This window comes from Pinus tabuliformis, chromosome J (genome assembly GCF_031772625.1).
Source record: "Pinus tabuliformis cultivar Carrire ecotype Pingquan chromosome J, CPIR1, whole genome shotgun sequence".
NCBI lineage: Eukaryota > Viridiplantae > Streptophyta > Pinopsida > Pinales > Pinaceae > Pinus > Pinus tabuliformis.
Window position 1 is genome coordinate 878,563,939 of NC_142295.1, and position 17,993 is coordinate 878,581,931.

Genomic DNA, 17,993 nt, shown 5'->3' on the forward strand with positions numbered 1-17,993 from the left:
GATGTTTAATTAATCAATTTAAATCATGAATTTCATCTCTCTAATATTTAATTATATTACTTATTTTAGTCTTGTTTTTTCAATATGTTGCATTTATTTACCAATACCATTAAACAGTGATATTTACTTCATGTTTACTAAAAATTTGATCAAAATATATCACATGAAAAAGAGTAAATGGTACAAAGATTAAACATAATAGCAAGTTACAACTTTCACTTTACATGCTTATAATACACATATTAACTAGAAACTACAGGCACTAGGTGAAATATGTATTGCTTTACCATTTATTTCATCTAATAATTATTCAAATAATTTATTATGGATAAAATATCTTATTAACATGTATTTAAATTAATTTGACTTATCAAACATTTGTCAAGCCTTTAGGTTAAAGTTTTAAACCAATATTGGACACAGAGATCCAGGAGTAGGGAAACACATCCAAGGTACATGTGGAAATAGCCCCAAAGGTTAGGGAATATCATAAGGAACACGGGGGAGGTTAGGGAATATCATAAGGAACACTGGGGGCTCCAGCATATGGGACCTTACCTGAGATATTAAAAAGGTAAAATTGAAGCATATGAAAATTGAAACACAAATTATTTAAATCTTATAGATAATAATGGAGAAATAACATATTGCATTACATAGAACATAATAAATCATAAATGATACATGTAATGATCTAATATTTAAGATAAAAATCATGATTTGCAAATCATCTATCACCGTTGTGTTCTCACTATATTTAGAAAATTTAAAACATGTCTAATGAAAAACGAGCATCCCCGCTTAAGTCAATGCCCCACTACTCTCTGCGTCTAATACAAAGGAATAAGGACCAATCTTGGGAGTTGTCAATATCTGAATCAAAATCATTTGCATTCTCAAAAAAATATTTAATGGAACAGAAACCAACCCGAGTTTTGCGGTTGCCTCATCAAGTACCTCCTTGTCTACTTGTGTATTCAGTTTATGTTCATTTTATTTTGGTTTTTTTTTTCCTTTCCCCCCTAAAATGACAAATTTCAATCAAAAAGCAATGTGGCAGCATCTCCTTTTTTTTGAAGGAAAAGGGGATGTTCCCTATTGCATCCCCATAGAAGGAGACACTAGAAAACTTCACCCTTGGAGACCCAAATCTCAAGAGTGCAGGGAGCATGTCCCCTATCCTTAGAAACACCTTCCTTCACACACATACTCACATACATACATACAAAAGGGCTTTACACCTGCCAAGATTCGAACTTAGGTGTTTGACTTCCATTGTCCAAATTTGTATTAATGACAATTTAATTTAATCATTTTCAGATGTTACATTTTCAATTACATGAAAATTCATATATATATATATACACACACTTACTAATGTGTCTATGACTATAATAACTGATTTTCTTGAAAATGGAACATATTTATGTTACAAGCAATTAGCCTCATCCTGAAAAATGAAAAACTGCATTCTGCATTGTTTGTTATTCTAGTGTGTCAATACACATTTTTTTCATCCTATTTTGTTGCATTCCTATGCGGAGGTTGGAAACTTTTCTGGAAGCAGAGTGCACTCACAACACTGCTCCCAAGACTAATCTTTATAATTCTCCTCAGAGAAAGGTACAATGAACCAATAATTTCTCCTCTTAGTTACATGGTTTAAATTGCATCTTGGAAACCAACATAATTATCTGCATTTAGAAGGGTGAGCTTTGCAAAGCCTGTTGAGGTACCAAAAATTTAAAAACTACACCACATATTTGACATCAAAAGAAAACCAAAGTAGTATGCTTCAATAGACTCCACCTTTTTTTTTCAAAAAAAGCATGAAAGTTTCCCATTCATAACCGCCTTGAATATCCCGAACCGCTACATTTCTTACAAAGCACGAGACCTGAAATTATCAGAGTAACAAGCACATGATATAGCAAGGAAGAAGAAATCATCGCACGGCCTTGCCCAAATGATGAAAAAATATAATGAGCAATAACGTAATACACAACATCATCAAAAGAACTATAATGATGTTTCTTCAAGGTAGGATCAGTAACAAAGTTATAGGATATTAGGAGGCATTTTATGTCTGGGTAAAGGTGTACATAAATGCAAATGTACAAAATAGAGGAAACCAATAGCTTTCAAGGCATTTTGTATGAATATGAAAGCTGTATCCTTCTGTTTTCGTAAACAAATAGAACTAATACACAATAAAGTAGATTGTAAGATCCTACATGCAAATGGAATGCATACAGTTACTGAACAATAGAGTAATCTTCAAGCATTTTGCTTTCTATTAAAAATATTTCATATTATTAAAAGAAGGAGAATAGATTTACAAAAGTAAGTACACAAGGATACAGATTTTGTTTTTGATTTAGTAGTATGCTTATAAATCTCACACTAGGATTTCAGAGTACACATATAAGATAAAACACAAGGAAGAATTTCTCATGCAGAATTTGCATAGTAAACATACTTATACTACAAATATGTTTTAAAATTGGCTATAAAGAATTAGACTTATAGCCAATAATAGCTCTAAATTGTATGTGACATCAATGCCCTACCATTTCTAGCAAAATGGTGCACCCATTTAAAATGGGGATTGCATATATTCTAAGATATAAACTATCCACCCTACAAAACTTCCTTAAATTTCAGTGATTGGATAATGTAGATAGAGTGTCCAACCCTTTTAATAAAGAGCCTAAAATGCTCTACCAATCCTTCAAATCTTGTTTCAATAAAAAGTTAAATACGTTTTTTTAACAATGAAATTAAATGCAAAATATTCCCTTCATTAAAGTGGTATTGTTTTATCATCTCATAAGCAAATTAGTATCTTATAACAAGTGATGAACTTTTGGTTTGTGACACTTATAGTTCAAACTTCATTGTAATAAAAGTGAATTCCAAAAACCAATAACGAGTCCCCTCCAACGACACCCATATCTTGGTCACCTTACCATATCAAGGAAAACAGAAGCTTAAATGACTTCTTTCATATATCAAAATTCTTGACTACACAACATTCTTGTCAAACCGAGCTAACTACCTATAGCAAGATCTCCATACACCAATTCTCACTGCAATAACATTTATGAATTAAGATGCACAAACATGTATCATTCCTTGTAGCGCCAGTTAGAAATTCATATCACAAGGGACCATTTGAAGTGTTTGCCACATTCCATAAAGCACATCAATACAAGAGGTACAATGAGCAAGGATTCCGACCACTGAAAATAACTATAACTCAGTGCAAAAAAGATTTATGTTGTTAAGAAAGCACAAGTCGTTGACTATTTGCATATGGGGCCATCCTGTACTGGGAGAAATCTCGTGTGCTCCCTATTAGGGTATAAATAACTCAATAAAAACATTTCCAACTATGCAACTGATCTCCTCACCCGTTCCTTAAATGTCCCTAAATTAATGAGAATATTTACGAAGTGATTCACCCAAATTGCAATGTAATGAAAGCCATTACATTTTATTATGAATAACCACCATAGACAGCTCAGGGTTGATAGTTCACTGAAAAGTATCCTATAATACAACAATATATACACACATGTTGGTTCACTGGTTAGGGGTTGGTAGCGTGCATAAAAAATGAAGACGAGGGGGTTCGACCTGGAATCTAGCTTGGCCCCACAAGAAACCCTTGCGTGCCCGAGCTCTGGTTAATGGCCTCCCATGGGATATGGGACTACGAAAGCAGAGCGCTCTTGGTAGGGTTCGAAGCCCGAAGAAAAACCGTATTGAGGTTCCATTAAGGCGCTAACAGTTTGGTTCAAGAGGACTCAAGACTATTCCCAGTCAGAGGGTTTCTGTTTTTGAACTGTTCTCCCACTTACCTTAACAACTTGCTGTCATGACTCCTCTATGGGCAGAAGGTTTGTGATACCCGTGGCAGTTCCAAGACAGGGGTTTCTAGAGCTACCCGCGGCGGTTATAAGGCAGTTCCAAGACATTTTCATGGGGTTTGACCCGGTTTTATCGCATTGTCCCAAGACAAAGTGGTCTGTTCACCTCTTTCAAGCTGTGTTTAGTGTTATTTTGCATGAATGGATGAGGGTTATGAGGAAAAACTAGTTGATTATTCCTCGGACAGTCTTACACACTCCGACATCTGGGTGGAGTCATGCCCGTTGTCTCAAGTTGGCCTTAGACCGACTACACCCCCTCCACCGGAAGATCAGGTAAGCGAGCGAGGGTCAGATATGGCTGACATGGAAGAGTCACTGCAGGGTCTGGACCTCACACAACTGGCCGCGACGGTTTTGGAGGGGTTTATAAACCTAGTTGAAGACACAAGCTCCCATTTTCTCTCAATACCGTCACCTTCAGATTTTTTAACGTGGAGTGAGCAAAACCAGCATGCAGATGGCTTTCCGAACAGCGAGGGTTTCTCGGTAGCAAGGTCGAAAGGACTGGGTATTGGCACAGATAATCCAGCAGACCTCAGGTAACAGAGCACAACCTAGTTAGCAGAACCAAACCCTACACGGAAGTTTCCCAAATAATTCACTTGGAAGCAGCGCTCTGCCCTCAGGGTTTTTTGAAGGCATAGCGAACAAGGAAGCAGAGGGGAACGAGACTCGTGCCTTGGACTCTGATGATAACCCGATGGAGGTCGATAGATAGCAACCCTCCGGCCTAGGCCCAAAGGCGAAGACTGCCAAGAAGTCCAAGCTTTCCAAAGCAAGAGAAAGGGGTCGTCTGCTAGTTTTTTAGGAAGGAATTGGCATGGACAAGCGGCATTGACAGAAAGTACAGTGCTGGTGGGCAGAGTCCGAGGTAGAAACTACTCGCTGGGTCGATTGAAGAGATGGACAATGGAAGTATGGGGGAATGTACTGGAACAACTTCCCGCGGTTTTGTCAATGTCCAGGGGTTGGTTTGCCCTAATCTTCTCAGAGTCGGACCAAGTGAACTGGGTGCTGACTCGCTACTGGCATCTGGAAATGATCCCCGTCCTCCTCAAACGTTGGACACCTCTTTTCGACCCAGAGAAGGAAAGCCTAGGTGCAGGGCCGATATGGGTTCGGCTGTCGGGACTCCCACTGCAATTCTGGTCTGAGGATATTTTTCGGGTGATAGGCGACGATTTGGGCACATACCTTGATCATGACAGATCGTATATGGACTCGGGGGTTTTGGCAATGGCTCGAATTCTTGTACACCTGGACACAAGAGAGGGCCTGGTGGAAAGTTATCACTTCTAGATGGGCGACATTATCCGTTGGCAGGAGCTGGATTATGAGGGCATTCCCTTCAGGTGCCAGAGATGCCATGAGGTTGGCCACCTTTACAAATCTTGCCCCCTGGTCATTGGGCGAAGGCCGAGTCCCCCGAAATGCTTTGCAGCAGCTTGTACTCAAACAGAGCTGGGGATGGAGGATCTCAAAGCGCTTCAAGGTAGCTTGAGGCAGGGTCTAGACCGGTCGTCTTTTGTGCGACCCGAGTCGGACACTTGGACAAAGGAAGCCTCAATTACCAGAGAGCGCGCCAGGGAAAACAATGGTTTTTCGAGTACCTCTTCTCCTCTTCATCCTCAATTTACGAATGAATGTATGCTATCTGTTTCTGCATCTACAAATTGTATTTTGAATATTGTTTCCAATCTTGGTAAGTTGAGCCCCGTGATTTGCCCTATGGCTTCTGCCCTTGCACCCATCCTGAATATCCCCTGCTCTACTGTCCATCAAGATCTCTCTCACAACCACTCTGGGGATTCGGCCTCTGGTACCTCTCACCGTTACAATCTGCGCTCCAATCCACCCTCCCTCCATGCCTTCGGACTAGATGAGGACCCGCACCCCCCCTTCCTCCCAAGGCCCCTCGGGGCAGACAATCTCGCCTCTCAAAAGCTATCAAAAGGGCCAGCCTTGAGGTGGCCTCAGGAATACAGACTCCCATAGACCAGGTCCTTAGAGAAAAGGGGAACCCTGCAAAGGTTGACCCATGAAAGGCCTCTCTTTCAACTGCAGGGGTTTGGCCAACCCAGATAAAAAATTGGCGTTGAAAAGACTGTGTTTATCTGAAAAATTGGATTTCCTATTACTGTAAGAAACCCTAGGTGACGCCCCCCCTAAATTCCTTCCTGCCAGACTGGGATTTCTATTTCTTGGATGTGAGAGGGCGTTCGGGGGGCTGTGCCCTTGGTTTCAATAAAAAATCAATCAGGATCTCAAATGCCTGGGGTGGAAAAGGTTTTTTGGGAGCTGATTTCATTTCCACCTCGCTCAATATCCCCCTGAGGATTATTAACATTTATGGGCCATGTCAGAATAGAGAGGTTTTCTGGGAGAATCTGCTTCAAGCGGACTTTATGCAAGCTGAGAACCTGATCATTGGGGGTGACCTTAATTTCTCACTTGGGCTTGCCGAGTCATGGGGCCATAGGGCCCAGTCAGATGTTTTAACGGGGTTTTTTGAAAACCTGTTGGATGGCCATGACCTTATAAGCATTGATTCAGCTCGCATCATGCCAACCTAGAGGAATCACCTCATCAATGGATTGGTTCGAAGAGATGCTCAAACCATTCCCCGATCTTCTTGGAAATCAAGGATGCAAACCTCAAACCTAGATCCCCATTTAAATTCAATGCAACATGGCTCAACGAGGATGATTTTCATGTTATTGTTAAGGATTGCTGGACTCACTGTAATTGGGATTCAGGTCCACCCCCCCAGCGACGGTCATATCACACAACCTAGCCCATCTAAAAGAAAAAACTATCAGTTGGGTTAAGGCCAAGCAGAAAAGGGAGGGAGAGGTTCTAATCAGGATTGAAAAGGAGCTAAAACTTCTTGAATCACTGGGACTGTCCAGTTATGCCTCCATTCAATCAAAGGATCATCTCATAAACTTGGAGAAAGAAAAGATCAGGCTGTTGAGAAGGACCGAGGAGACCTGGCGCTTAAAGAGCAGAGCATTATGGTTAAAGTCGGGCGATGAAAATACAAAATTTTTCCAACAGTTCGCCAGGGGTAGGAAAGCGATTAATATGATTTGGGAACTGAAAGAGCACACAGGTAGAGAAGCCAGCTCATTCGCCCAGCTTGCGGACATGGGAGTCAGGCACTTCTCAAACATCTATAAAAGCCCAAGGGGAACAAATATTGTTGAGATCCTTCGGGTTGTGGAAGCTGTGCCTCGGTTTGTTGAGGATGAGGAAAGAGAGGCTCTAAATCAATCAGTCTCTTTGGGGGAAATGGAAGCAGCATTAAAAAGCTTCAACAAAGACAAAAGCTCAGGGCCTGCTAGTTGGCCAATTGAATTCTACACCACTTTTTTTATCTCATTGGGCAGGACCTGCTGCTAGCCATTGAGGACTGTAGGATAATTGGAAGGATGTCAGAAGCTTTCAATTCTACCTTCATTGCCCTCATCCCCAAGGTGGACAAGCCCCAATCCTTTGATGACTTTAGACCCATCTCCCTTTGCAATTGTGTTTACAAGATTACCTCCAAGCTCATCGCCCTTCGTATTAAGCCAATCCTCTCCAGGATGATCTCAAAAGAACAATTTTCTTTCCTCAACCACCGTCAAATTCATGAAGCCATAGGCACTGCTCAAGAAATGCTTCACTCGATTAAAACTCTTTCCAAGAAAGCTGTTATCCTTAAGATCGACCTTTCCAAGGCTTTTGATAGAGTGAGCTGGACCTATCTACAGCTCATGCTTACCCATATCGGGTTCCCTCACCAATTCATCAATTGGATAGTATGTTGCTTCACTTCTGTTTCTTTCAGTGTCCTAATTAATGGGGCGGCTTCAGATTTTTTCCATGCTGAGAGAGGTCTCAGACAGGGATGCCCCCTCTCCCCGATGTTATTCCTTCTGATTATGGAAGGCCTCAACAGACTTTTAAAAACAACAAGATCAAATGGAACCCTGGGAGGGGTTGAAATCAATGACAGGATTGTTATCTCACATCTTTTATTTGTAGATGATGTTCTTATTTTCTTAAATGGCTCTTATCGTGATACCTCTTGTTTCAAGTCAATTCTATCTCTATTTTGTAAAGCCACAGGTATGGAGCCGAATTATGAAAAATCAACTATCATCTTTAGCTCTTGTCTTCAAAATGAACAAAGATTTGCCTCCCAGCATTTCGGTTTCATCAGGCAGGATCTGGATTTAGGACTGAAATATTTGGGATTCAGGCTAAAGCCAAACAGGTACCGTATTGCAGACTGGTCGTGGCTGCTAGCAAAAATTGAAAACTGAATAAATATATGGCAACAGAAATGGCTCTCTCGTGTCGGTAGGCTCACCCTAATAAAATCAGTTCTAGAGGCAATACCAGTCTATTGGATGTCCCTGGCATGGATACCTAAAGGCATTCTTCGTAGAATCCAGCAGATATGCTGCAGATTCCTCTGGCGGGGTCAAAATGCCGGAAAAACTTTTGCTTGGGTTAAATGGGAAAGGATTGCAAAGCCCAAAAAATGGGGTGGATGGGGGCTGAAGGAACCCCTAGATTTCGCAAAAGCCCTCGGAGCAAAAATGGGATGGCAAATCATAACCACAAACAACTTGTGGAAGGAGGTCATATACAACAAGTACATCCACCCCATATCAATATCAGACTGGATTCGTAGCCTCGGCCACAACATCCTGGGGGCTTCGAGCATTTGGAAAGCCATTTCCCACTCCTTTGACATTATCAAGAAAGGATTAGCCTGGAAAGTTGGGGATGGTTCTCAAATTAGAATTGGCTCTGATGCCTAGGCTGGAAGTGGGAATGCACACATCCTGCCTAGAGAGATGCGACAGGACCTAATGGCGGTGGGGTCACACAGCTAGCCCACATTGCAGCAGTGGGATGCCCAGCTTGGCCAAACATGCAGTGGCTTGCCTTTGAGAATGTGGGAATTAATGAAAGATGGAGTAGGGAATGGTTGCATTTCGTGGGGGCTTTGGAGGAAGCTAACGTCTGGATCTTTGAAAGGGAGGATGAACTTATTTGGGCAAAGGATCCCACTGGCAGATATTCCCCAAAAGCGGGTTTTGCTGCGATCATGGAGGCTCGGGCATTGGGTGAAACCTGCTGGTGGTGGCGACATCTGTGGAAGCTGAAAGCCCCCCACAAATCTCGACTCTTCATGTGGGGCATACTCTCAAACAAAATTCCCACAGAGCAAAATTTAAAAAGCGCAGTTTCCATGGCCCCTCCCGTTGCTGCCTGTGTAAAGCTAATTCAGAAGATACAGATCACCTCTTCCTTCACTATCCGGTCTCGGCTGGAATTTGGAATTTCATCATTTCGGCCCTCTCAATTCACACCCGCTGGGCAGGACAAAACGTAAATGAAGCTTGCCAAGTTTGGTGGTCGAGTGCAGCCACACAGAAAATAAAAAACCTACCTCTCATTGTATGTTGGGGTATATGGCTTATCCGAAACCAAAGGATATTTCAGGAAAAAAACATCTTGGGGGCAGCCACATGCAATCATATGCTAGCTATTTACAACATGATCCCAAAGGATTCAATTTAGGGTCCCAGCAGAATCATCAACCCTAAAATCATTGACAGAAGCCAGTCGTGGGCCTATTTTGATGGTTCGGCTCAGCCTAAGGGCTATGGTGTGGGGGATGTTCTTCATTTAAATGATTATGTTTTCTTCAAAATCAAAGTGGGGCTTGGGTGGGGAACAAATAACTTTGTCGAACTAAACAACCTTAGACACCTCCTCCTTTTTGCAAGAAAACAACAATGCCACAAAATTCAAATTTCCGGGGACTCTCAGCTTATCATAAATTGGATCAATGGAACCTATAACTGTCACTTGCATACACTCAGAGATTTGGTGGAGGATGTTGTATACTTAAAATCTCAGTTTGAGTTTTTTGTTTGCTCTCATATATACAGGGAAAGGAATGAAGTCGTTGATCTTCTTTCCAAAGAGGCCGCGCAGCTGATCAAAGGACACTGGTTGATTCATGAGTTCAGGGACAGGGCTTTTTTTCCAGATCTACCACATGCCCTTCATTGAAGAGGCAAGATTTCTACAGGATTGATCTATGAGATCATCCTATATGTCTTTTTGTTATTTTGTTTATGTTTGCAGTTGTTAGTTTAGCTAGTTTTCAGACTTATGGCCCTGGTTTGCCATTGATCCTTTATTTTAAGAAGGATGATATGTAAATATTATTTTTGTGCTCATGAATTTTGGACTGATAAACTTCTGGATAGTAGTGAAAGCATTCCTCATATGCTGGTATACAACATGTAATTTTCTTAACTCTTTAATGAAAATTACGCTTTTTCCTCGGAAAAAAATACACACACACATACACACAAATATATATATATATATATATATATATATATATATATATAGGTTTTGCAATAACTATCTCTTTCATCATTTTACAATATTCTTCTTGTTGGAAATAATGAGGGGGGTGAACCATTATTTCTTTTCAATTGTTACTTTTACCAGTTAGATCACTTATATTTAGAACACAAAAATGAACAATAGAAGTAAGCACTTCTATTAATATAAACTTCATAAAGAATCAAGTACAATATGGGTAGGGCTCCAACCCTTGATGAAGACACCCAGACTCCAACCTGGGATGTGCCAAGCACCTACTTGGACTTTAGTGAGGCTTTGACCCTATCTTATCCAAGGCACCAACCTTGAGTTTAGGAGCACCAACTCCAAGGGCACCAATCCTCAATCTTCTAGGCTCCAACCTGTATTTGCCAAGAACCGACTTGGACTTCCAAGGCTCCAACCTTGTCAATTTTGAGGCACCAACCTCAAGGGCTCCAACATTATATCTGGTTCAGGTTCCAACCTAGTTTCTTGAGGACTCCGACCCTCTAGGGCTCCAACCCTATCCTCCAAGACACCAACCTTGCCTTTTTGAGGGTCCAACCCTTACTTTACTTCATCAAGATGTATTTGGTTATACTTCACAGCTCCCTATGTCTTCTTCAACGAGCCCTGTCAATCTTCAACAATGTCTCCTCAAAATTACTTCATCAATGACAACCTTGTCTTCACATGAAGGTGTCTCCACTACTCTTCATGGTACCCAAACAAGATCTTCAAGGTCACCTCATGATGACTTCAATCATACATCACTAGGTCAACAATGTCTCCAAGAATGCTTTCAAGATCAGCTACTACAAGGTGTCTTCACTACTTCAAAATATTCTCAAATAGTCAAATTGCTTTTACAAATCTTCAAGCTATGCTTCAAGAAGGTTTTCCACAAGCTGCCCCAAGAACTCTCCACAATCTTAGATCTTCAATGTGACTCCACAAGGCCTTTAATCAATTCTTCAAAGGCTTCTTCAAGAGGACTGCAACAAATTTAATAACTGCTCCAATGCTCAAAGGATGCTCTCAAGTCTGCACATCAATTCTTCAATAAGCTGCTCTAAGAATCCCCTCAAAAATATGCTCAAAAGTGTCAACAGATCTGCTTCACAAGAGGTCAATTAAGGTAGGCTTGTAGGTCTGTTTTATTGCTGTAATTGTTGTTGTTGGTTAGGGCTAGTAACCCACTGCTACAGCCCTCTTAAACCTGCCCAACCAGTCCTTCCACAGTTGCAGCCTTGCTCCAAGATGATGTTGTTTCTACTCACTGCTCCTAGAAGACCCTACAGCCTTGTTTCAAGGCCTTTAAACCATTTCCCAACTGGCTGTAGCAGCTTGGCCTTCTTCCTACAGCTGCACCAACCTACAGCAGCTCCAAGACACTTACTACAATTTAACAATGTTACTTGGGAGCGGGAGCGAAAGCGGGGAGCGGGAGCGAAAACGGGAGCGGGAGTGACATTTTCAGAAGCTCCCGGTTTGGGAGCGAATCCCGGAGCGTTTTTTATAAATTTTTTATATTTTGATACATATATGTCAACAAAAACATGTAGAATAATGAATTAGGTATAAAAAACATAAAAAAACATAGATTGAACCATACAACAACAATCATCTAGAAGTTATAATCTTCATCAACCACGTCCACAAGTTAGTTACATAGTAACATACAACATATTGAGTCTCATGATTCATCAATCATAAAGTTTCAAGCTTTCAAAATTCAATATATAACATTTATCATCATTGATCACCAAAGTTGTACTTGTAAGCTAAGTGTAACCATTACAACAAATATTATCTAACATGAAATGAAATGTTATAAAATGAAATGAAATGAAACAACTTTCAACTTTCATGAAGCATCATATTCATAATTCATTACTAATGAGTTATAATTGCCAACTTCAAACTTAAATTGTCATATATTGTTTAAAAAAATATCATAATAAATATGAAAGAGTCAATAGTTATAAAAGTTACTAGAAACTAGAAAAGAGAAGTAAATCTATTATCTATTTCTTATGTTTGGGCCTCTTGCCACCACGAGAAATGTCTAATTTTGTAGTCTTGTTGGAAAATCAAGGTCTTTGTCATTAATATCACCCTCTACAACATTAATATGCAGAGGTATCTTTGTCATTACCTCTGTATCTGTATAGGGATCTTTGTTATTAATATCACCCTCTAAGAATTAACATAAGATAGAACAAGCGTAGCATGTCAAGTCAAGATTTTGTTTGAGTGATGCATACATTTTTAGGAGGGTCATGATAGAGGAGTTCGACAACCAATGTCACTAACATCAAGGTACATAGAGGGATTGGTGCTCTTGATTAAATACGAGTTCCATACCCTAATACATTACAAAATTCAATGGAAACATTGCAATCCCCCAATCCTGAAATCCTGAAAAACTGACAAGTCTGCTGGATTTTGAATGAAATCTAAAATTCTACTTTCTCCATATGAAATCCAATGAGGCTGGAACCACTCTCAAACATCCTGAGTCATTTCATGGTAATGTTAAAAATTTAAGTAAAGTGACCTTTTACTTTAAGAATTTAACATTACCATGAATAGCATATCAATACTAGGGCCTAGACTTGATCATTAAGCTGCCCCACTCAAAAATTATTTGTTTCTTTAAAAAGAAAATTACATTTCAAACATTAATAACATTACCATGAATAGCATATCAATACTAGGGCCTAGACTTGATCATTAAGCTGCCCCACTCAAAAATTATTTGTTTCTTTAAAAAAAAATTACATTTCAAACATTACTACAAGGCAAAACGCTCCCAAAAAGGCAGGGAGCGAAATTTTTTATAGGGAGCGCGCTCCTGAAATCGCTCCCATTTCGGAAGCGATTTCGGGAACGCGCTCCTGACCAGCTCCCGAGTTGCTCCCGCCCGGAGTGCGGATTGGGAGCAGGAGCAAAGGGGGGGGGGAGTGCTCCCCCGCAACATAGCTACAATACTTGCAATAAGCCTATTTGTAGTAAACAGGCCTTCTAACTGTTCCTTCTTATAGTAAGTTGTGCCCTTATGCCTGAGCTGTAATCCGAGCTACTTTCAATAGGACTGGTCCCTTTAATTGCTGCACCAACGTCACTTTTAATAGGACTGCACCAACGTCACTGTAATTACATTCACAAAATTACCCAAACAAGTATTTTGCTGTCCTTGTCTTCAAGAATACTCCTCGTTGTCCTCCTTACTGTCTACCACTGAATTATGAACCTCAGACCCAAAAATAATGGCTAAAGAATGAGCTCAAATCCCTAATAAATAATAGTTTTCACACAACAAAATGAAAGGACACGTCCTTGTTTGGAGGCCGACTTGTGTAGGCTGCTCAGGTCAGCTCCATGTCCAGATTTAATAATTTAACTTCAAAAATTCATAACTTTCAAACCGCTTGGAGTTTTGGGTTGTGTAATAGCTCATTGGAAAGGCAAAATTATGCTCTTCAAGATGGTGAAGGTCTCATGGTGAGATTCTGCCTCTAAGGAGGTGAAAAGTAATTTTTAATGTGACTGGTCGTTATTTAGTGCAGAAATATAGGACATCAACATTTTTCAGGGATGGGCTTCTCATGGATGAGCTTACTTTTGTTTGGTTTCTTCATCAAGGCTCCTAGGCTCATAAATGTCATCATGTCCCCAAGATAGTGATGTGTCATCAATTATATGCAGCGTGTAATCTTTCATCATCATCGTATAGTCTTCCATGATCAAGATCATTGGAGGTTTGGACATCTAAGGTTATGGCTTCATAAGATCATCAAGATCATCTTAGGTAAGGACATTCATCACATAGGTCATCAAGAGCTCCTAGATCATCAAGGTACACTTGGCACTTCTTCATTAACGATTTGGCATCTTCATCAATGGCATTGTAGCATCTCAAGAATATTTTCCATCCCGGCTTTTGTTGTATTGACATCAATGACAACCTAGATTAACAATCTCCCCCTTTGTCATTGATGGCAATATTCTTTCCCTTTCAAATATTCTCTCCCCCTTTGACTTCAATGGCAAACAGGGTGTCCAAGAACTCCCCCTGTCAAGCTGCTTCTTTTCTTCATGAATAGTAGTTCTTCATAGGTACATTACTCCCCCTATCATGGTGCTCTTCTTTCTAGCAATGTGGTCCATGATATGTTTGTATTTCTTCATGTGGTGAACCAACTTCTCCTGCCTATGCAACCTCCTCTGGCTCATGAAAGGTTACCTGCTTAGTTGATCAAGTGGAAGATATCTTAAGTTTTAACAACAATTCATCCAATAGATAAGAGATCATGTTCTTCAATGGAGCTACTCTCGAGAGATGATCTATCAACGAATGATTGTTCAAGTGTGGCTCATCAAGGTTCTCATAGGATCCATCCATGACTATCTTCTGCAAGAATTCTTAATCATCATGCTCCCCCTAACTGTAAGCATGGTCTTCTTTTTTACAGAGTCTACCCATCAAATACTTAGATTATCAAGGACCAAGTCAACGACACATGTTGTTGGCTGGAGAGTTCAAGAAATTTTCAGATTGTATTTGCTTCCTTCTCCATATTTGTGTAACTTTCTTTTCTGGCATAGTTCTAGCTTGAGTAGGTGCCCAAGTCAAGTTACAATTATGTGCCATACGTCCAATGTTATGACACTTGAAGCACTCTATGTTGTTCACAAATAAGAATTCATGACTTCTTGCAAAATTGCTTCTCAGAGATTGGTGGGGACCATTATATTTATCTTTGTCATATGCCCTACAATCTTTTGCCAAGTGCCCAAAGTTTGTACAAGAGTAGCAATAACCAAGAAATATACTTCGGTACTTGGGAGAAGAAGGTTTCTTTGATGTACTTTAGAAGTCTTTTTTCCTTGGGATCCTTTGATGATAACCATTGCTTCTTGCATCCTTGACACTATCTGCGTTTCTTCTTGGAGTAGGATATCTTCCAATGTCAACTCGACTCTTGCCTTGGTTGGGAGCATCAACATTTCTTCTAGGCTTCCTCACATCCTAATTGTTTGAAGCATTATCATTCTTGCTTGAGGATTCACCTGCATAGCCAAGACCTGATTTATCAAGGGGAGACCTTTGATGACTTAAGATGTCATCTAGGGTTTGAGAGCTTTTCAAGTTCTTATTCAGCAAGTCAACTTCCTTTTTAAGAAAGACAATTTCTTCTTTAAACTTTTCACAATCTTCATCTTTCATAACTAGTTGCTTCTTCATTTCTTCCATCATCCTTGTTACTTCATGTGTTTCGATTTTTAGAGAGATGACATTTGATTTTAGTAGGAAAATCTCTTCATCCTTTTCTTTTAGTTGGCATATCATGGTGTTTCTCTCCTTTTCTACTTCATCAACCTGTCCTTCTATGATTACCAATGCTTCCATTGTCTTCTCAACTCCTTGTGCTAACTTTCTTGCTTCTTCTAGTTGAGATTTGAGAGAGGAGACCTCTACCTTGTACTGACCAATCTCTTCTTCAAGTTTGTTCAAGCTCTTGTGCCTTTGTTCAAGGTGACTTGACAAGGTATCTTCCCGTTTCTTTGCCTTATCCAATTGATTTGTCATGGATATGACTTCTTCATGATGCTTTCTTTTGTTTTGATGAAATTCCTCCTTAAGCTTGGCGAGCTCTTCATCTCTTTCTTGTACTTGAAGCTTGACAAGGTCAACTTCCTTCCTTGTTTGGTCTTGGTCACCAGCTAGTGCTTTCTTCTTAAGTTCCTCATTTTCCTTTTTCAAATTGATAATCTCTTCCATGGCAGCCATAAGTTTAGTGAGGTGATCTTCTTCAAAATCCTTTTCATTCTCTTCATCTTCTAGGTCTTCTTTAGCCTTGATGTCATCACTCTTATCTTCAGCTTCCTTGATGGGCTTTGAATTTCCTTCTTGTTTTCCATCATTTTCTTAACTAGAGACCATTGTCAACGCTCCTTTTGAGTCAATATCATGAAGTTTATCCCATATGCCTTTTGTTGACGAACATTTTTCAAAATTAGCCTTCATAGAATCAGGTAGCCCATTCAAGATTGCTTTCATTGCTCTTGTATTATGTTACTTGGATTCTCCATCCATCATGCTATTAGCAATCACCGATTTCCAGACTTCAATGCCTTGAGTCTTTAAAAAATTCCTCATTCTTACCTCCCATATATCAGAGTTTCCATTGAACAATGGAGCCTTCACAAATTGATTGACTTCAATTTCAGTGGTTGAGGGAGAAACATCTTTAGGAGGATTGGAGACTTTCTTCCTTGGCTTCGTCATTTGTGTTCTAATGATCAACCTTCAAGCTGTTAGGCTTTGAGTGAAGGTACTAGCTCTGATACCAATTGTTGGAAATACTGAGAGGGGGGTGAATCAATATTTCTTTTCAATTGTTACTTTTACCAGTTAGATCACTTATATTTAGAACACAAAAATGAACAATAGAAGTAAACACTTTTATTAATATAATCTTTATAAAGAATCAAGTACAATATGGGTAGGGCTCCAACCCTTGATGAAGACACCCAGGCTCCAACCTGGGATGTGCCAAGCACCTACTTGGACTTTAGTGAGGCTCCGACCTCTAGGGCTTCGACCCTATCTTATCCAAGGCACCAACCTTGAGTTTAGGAGCACCAACTCCAAGGACACCAATCCTCAATCTTCCAAGCTCCAACCTGTATTTTCCAAGCACCAACTTGGACTTCCAAGGCTCCAACCTTGTCAATTTTGAGGCACAAACCTCAAGGGCTCCAACCCTATATTTGGTTCAAGCTCCAACCTGGTTTCTTGAGGACTCCAACCCTCTAGGGCTCCAACCCTATCCTCCAAGGCACCAACCTTGTCTTTTTGAGGCTCCAACCTCTTGGGCTCCAACCCTTACTTTACTTTGTCAAGATGTATTTGGTTATACTTCACGGCTCCCTATGTCTTCTTCAACGAGCCCTGTCAATCTTCAACAATGTCTCCTCAAAATTACTTCATCAATGACAACCTTGTCTTCACATGAAGGTGTCTCCACAGCTCTTCATGGTACCCAAACAAGATCTTCAAGGTCACCTCATGATGACTTCTATTATACATCACTAGGTCAACAATGTCTCCAAGAATGCTTTCAAGATCAGCTACTACAAATTACTTCATCAATGACAACCTTGTCTTCACATGAAGGTGTCTCCGCAGCTCTTCATGGTACCCAAACAAGATCTTCAAGGTCACCTCATGATCACTTCTATCATACATCACTAGGTCAACAATGTCTCCAAGAATGCTTTCAAGATCAGCTACTACAAATTACTTCATCAATGACAACCTTGTCTTCACATGAAGGTGTCTCCACGGCTCTTCATGGTACCCAAACAAGATCTTCAAGGTCACCTCATGATGACTTCTATCATACATCACTAGGTCAACAATGTCTCCAAGAATGCTTTCAAGATCAGCTACTACAAGGTGTCTTCACTGCTTCAAAATATTCTCAAATAGTCAAATTGCTTTTACAAATCTTCAAGCTATGCTTCAAGAAGGTTTTCCACAAGCTGCCCCAAGAACTCTCCACAATCTTAGATCTTCAATGTAACTCCACAAGGCCTTTAATCAATTCTTCAAAGGCTTCTTCAAGAGGACTGCAAAAAATT

At 40.2% G+C, this 17,993-nt stretch overlaps 1 protein-coding gene across 4 annotated transcripts in view; it reads right to left on the bottom strand.

The window, feature by feature from the left end:
- Positions 1 to 1,582: 1,582 nt before the first annotated feature.
- LOC149229484 (thylakoid lumenal P17.1 protein) overlaps positions 1,583 to 17,993 on the bottom strand; it is a 301,289-nt gene continuing 284,878 nt past the window's right edge. For all 4 annotated transcript variants that reach the window (XR_016247290.1, XR_016247291.1, XM_089375848.1 and 1 more), the window contains one exon: positions 1,583 to 1,897. Coding sequence is in view for 2 of the 4 variants with exons in the window: in XM_089375847.1 (XP_089231973.1) it covers positions 1,796 to 1,897 (102 nt within the window). In the remaining 2 variants the exon portion in view is untranslated. The remainder of the gene's footprint in view (positions 1,898 to 17,993) is intronic.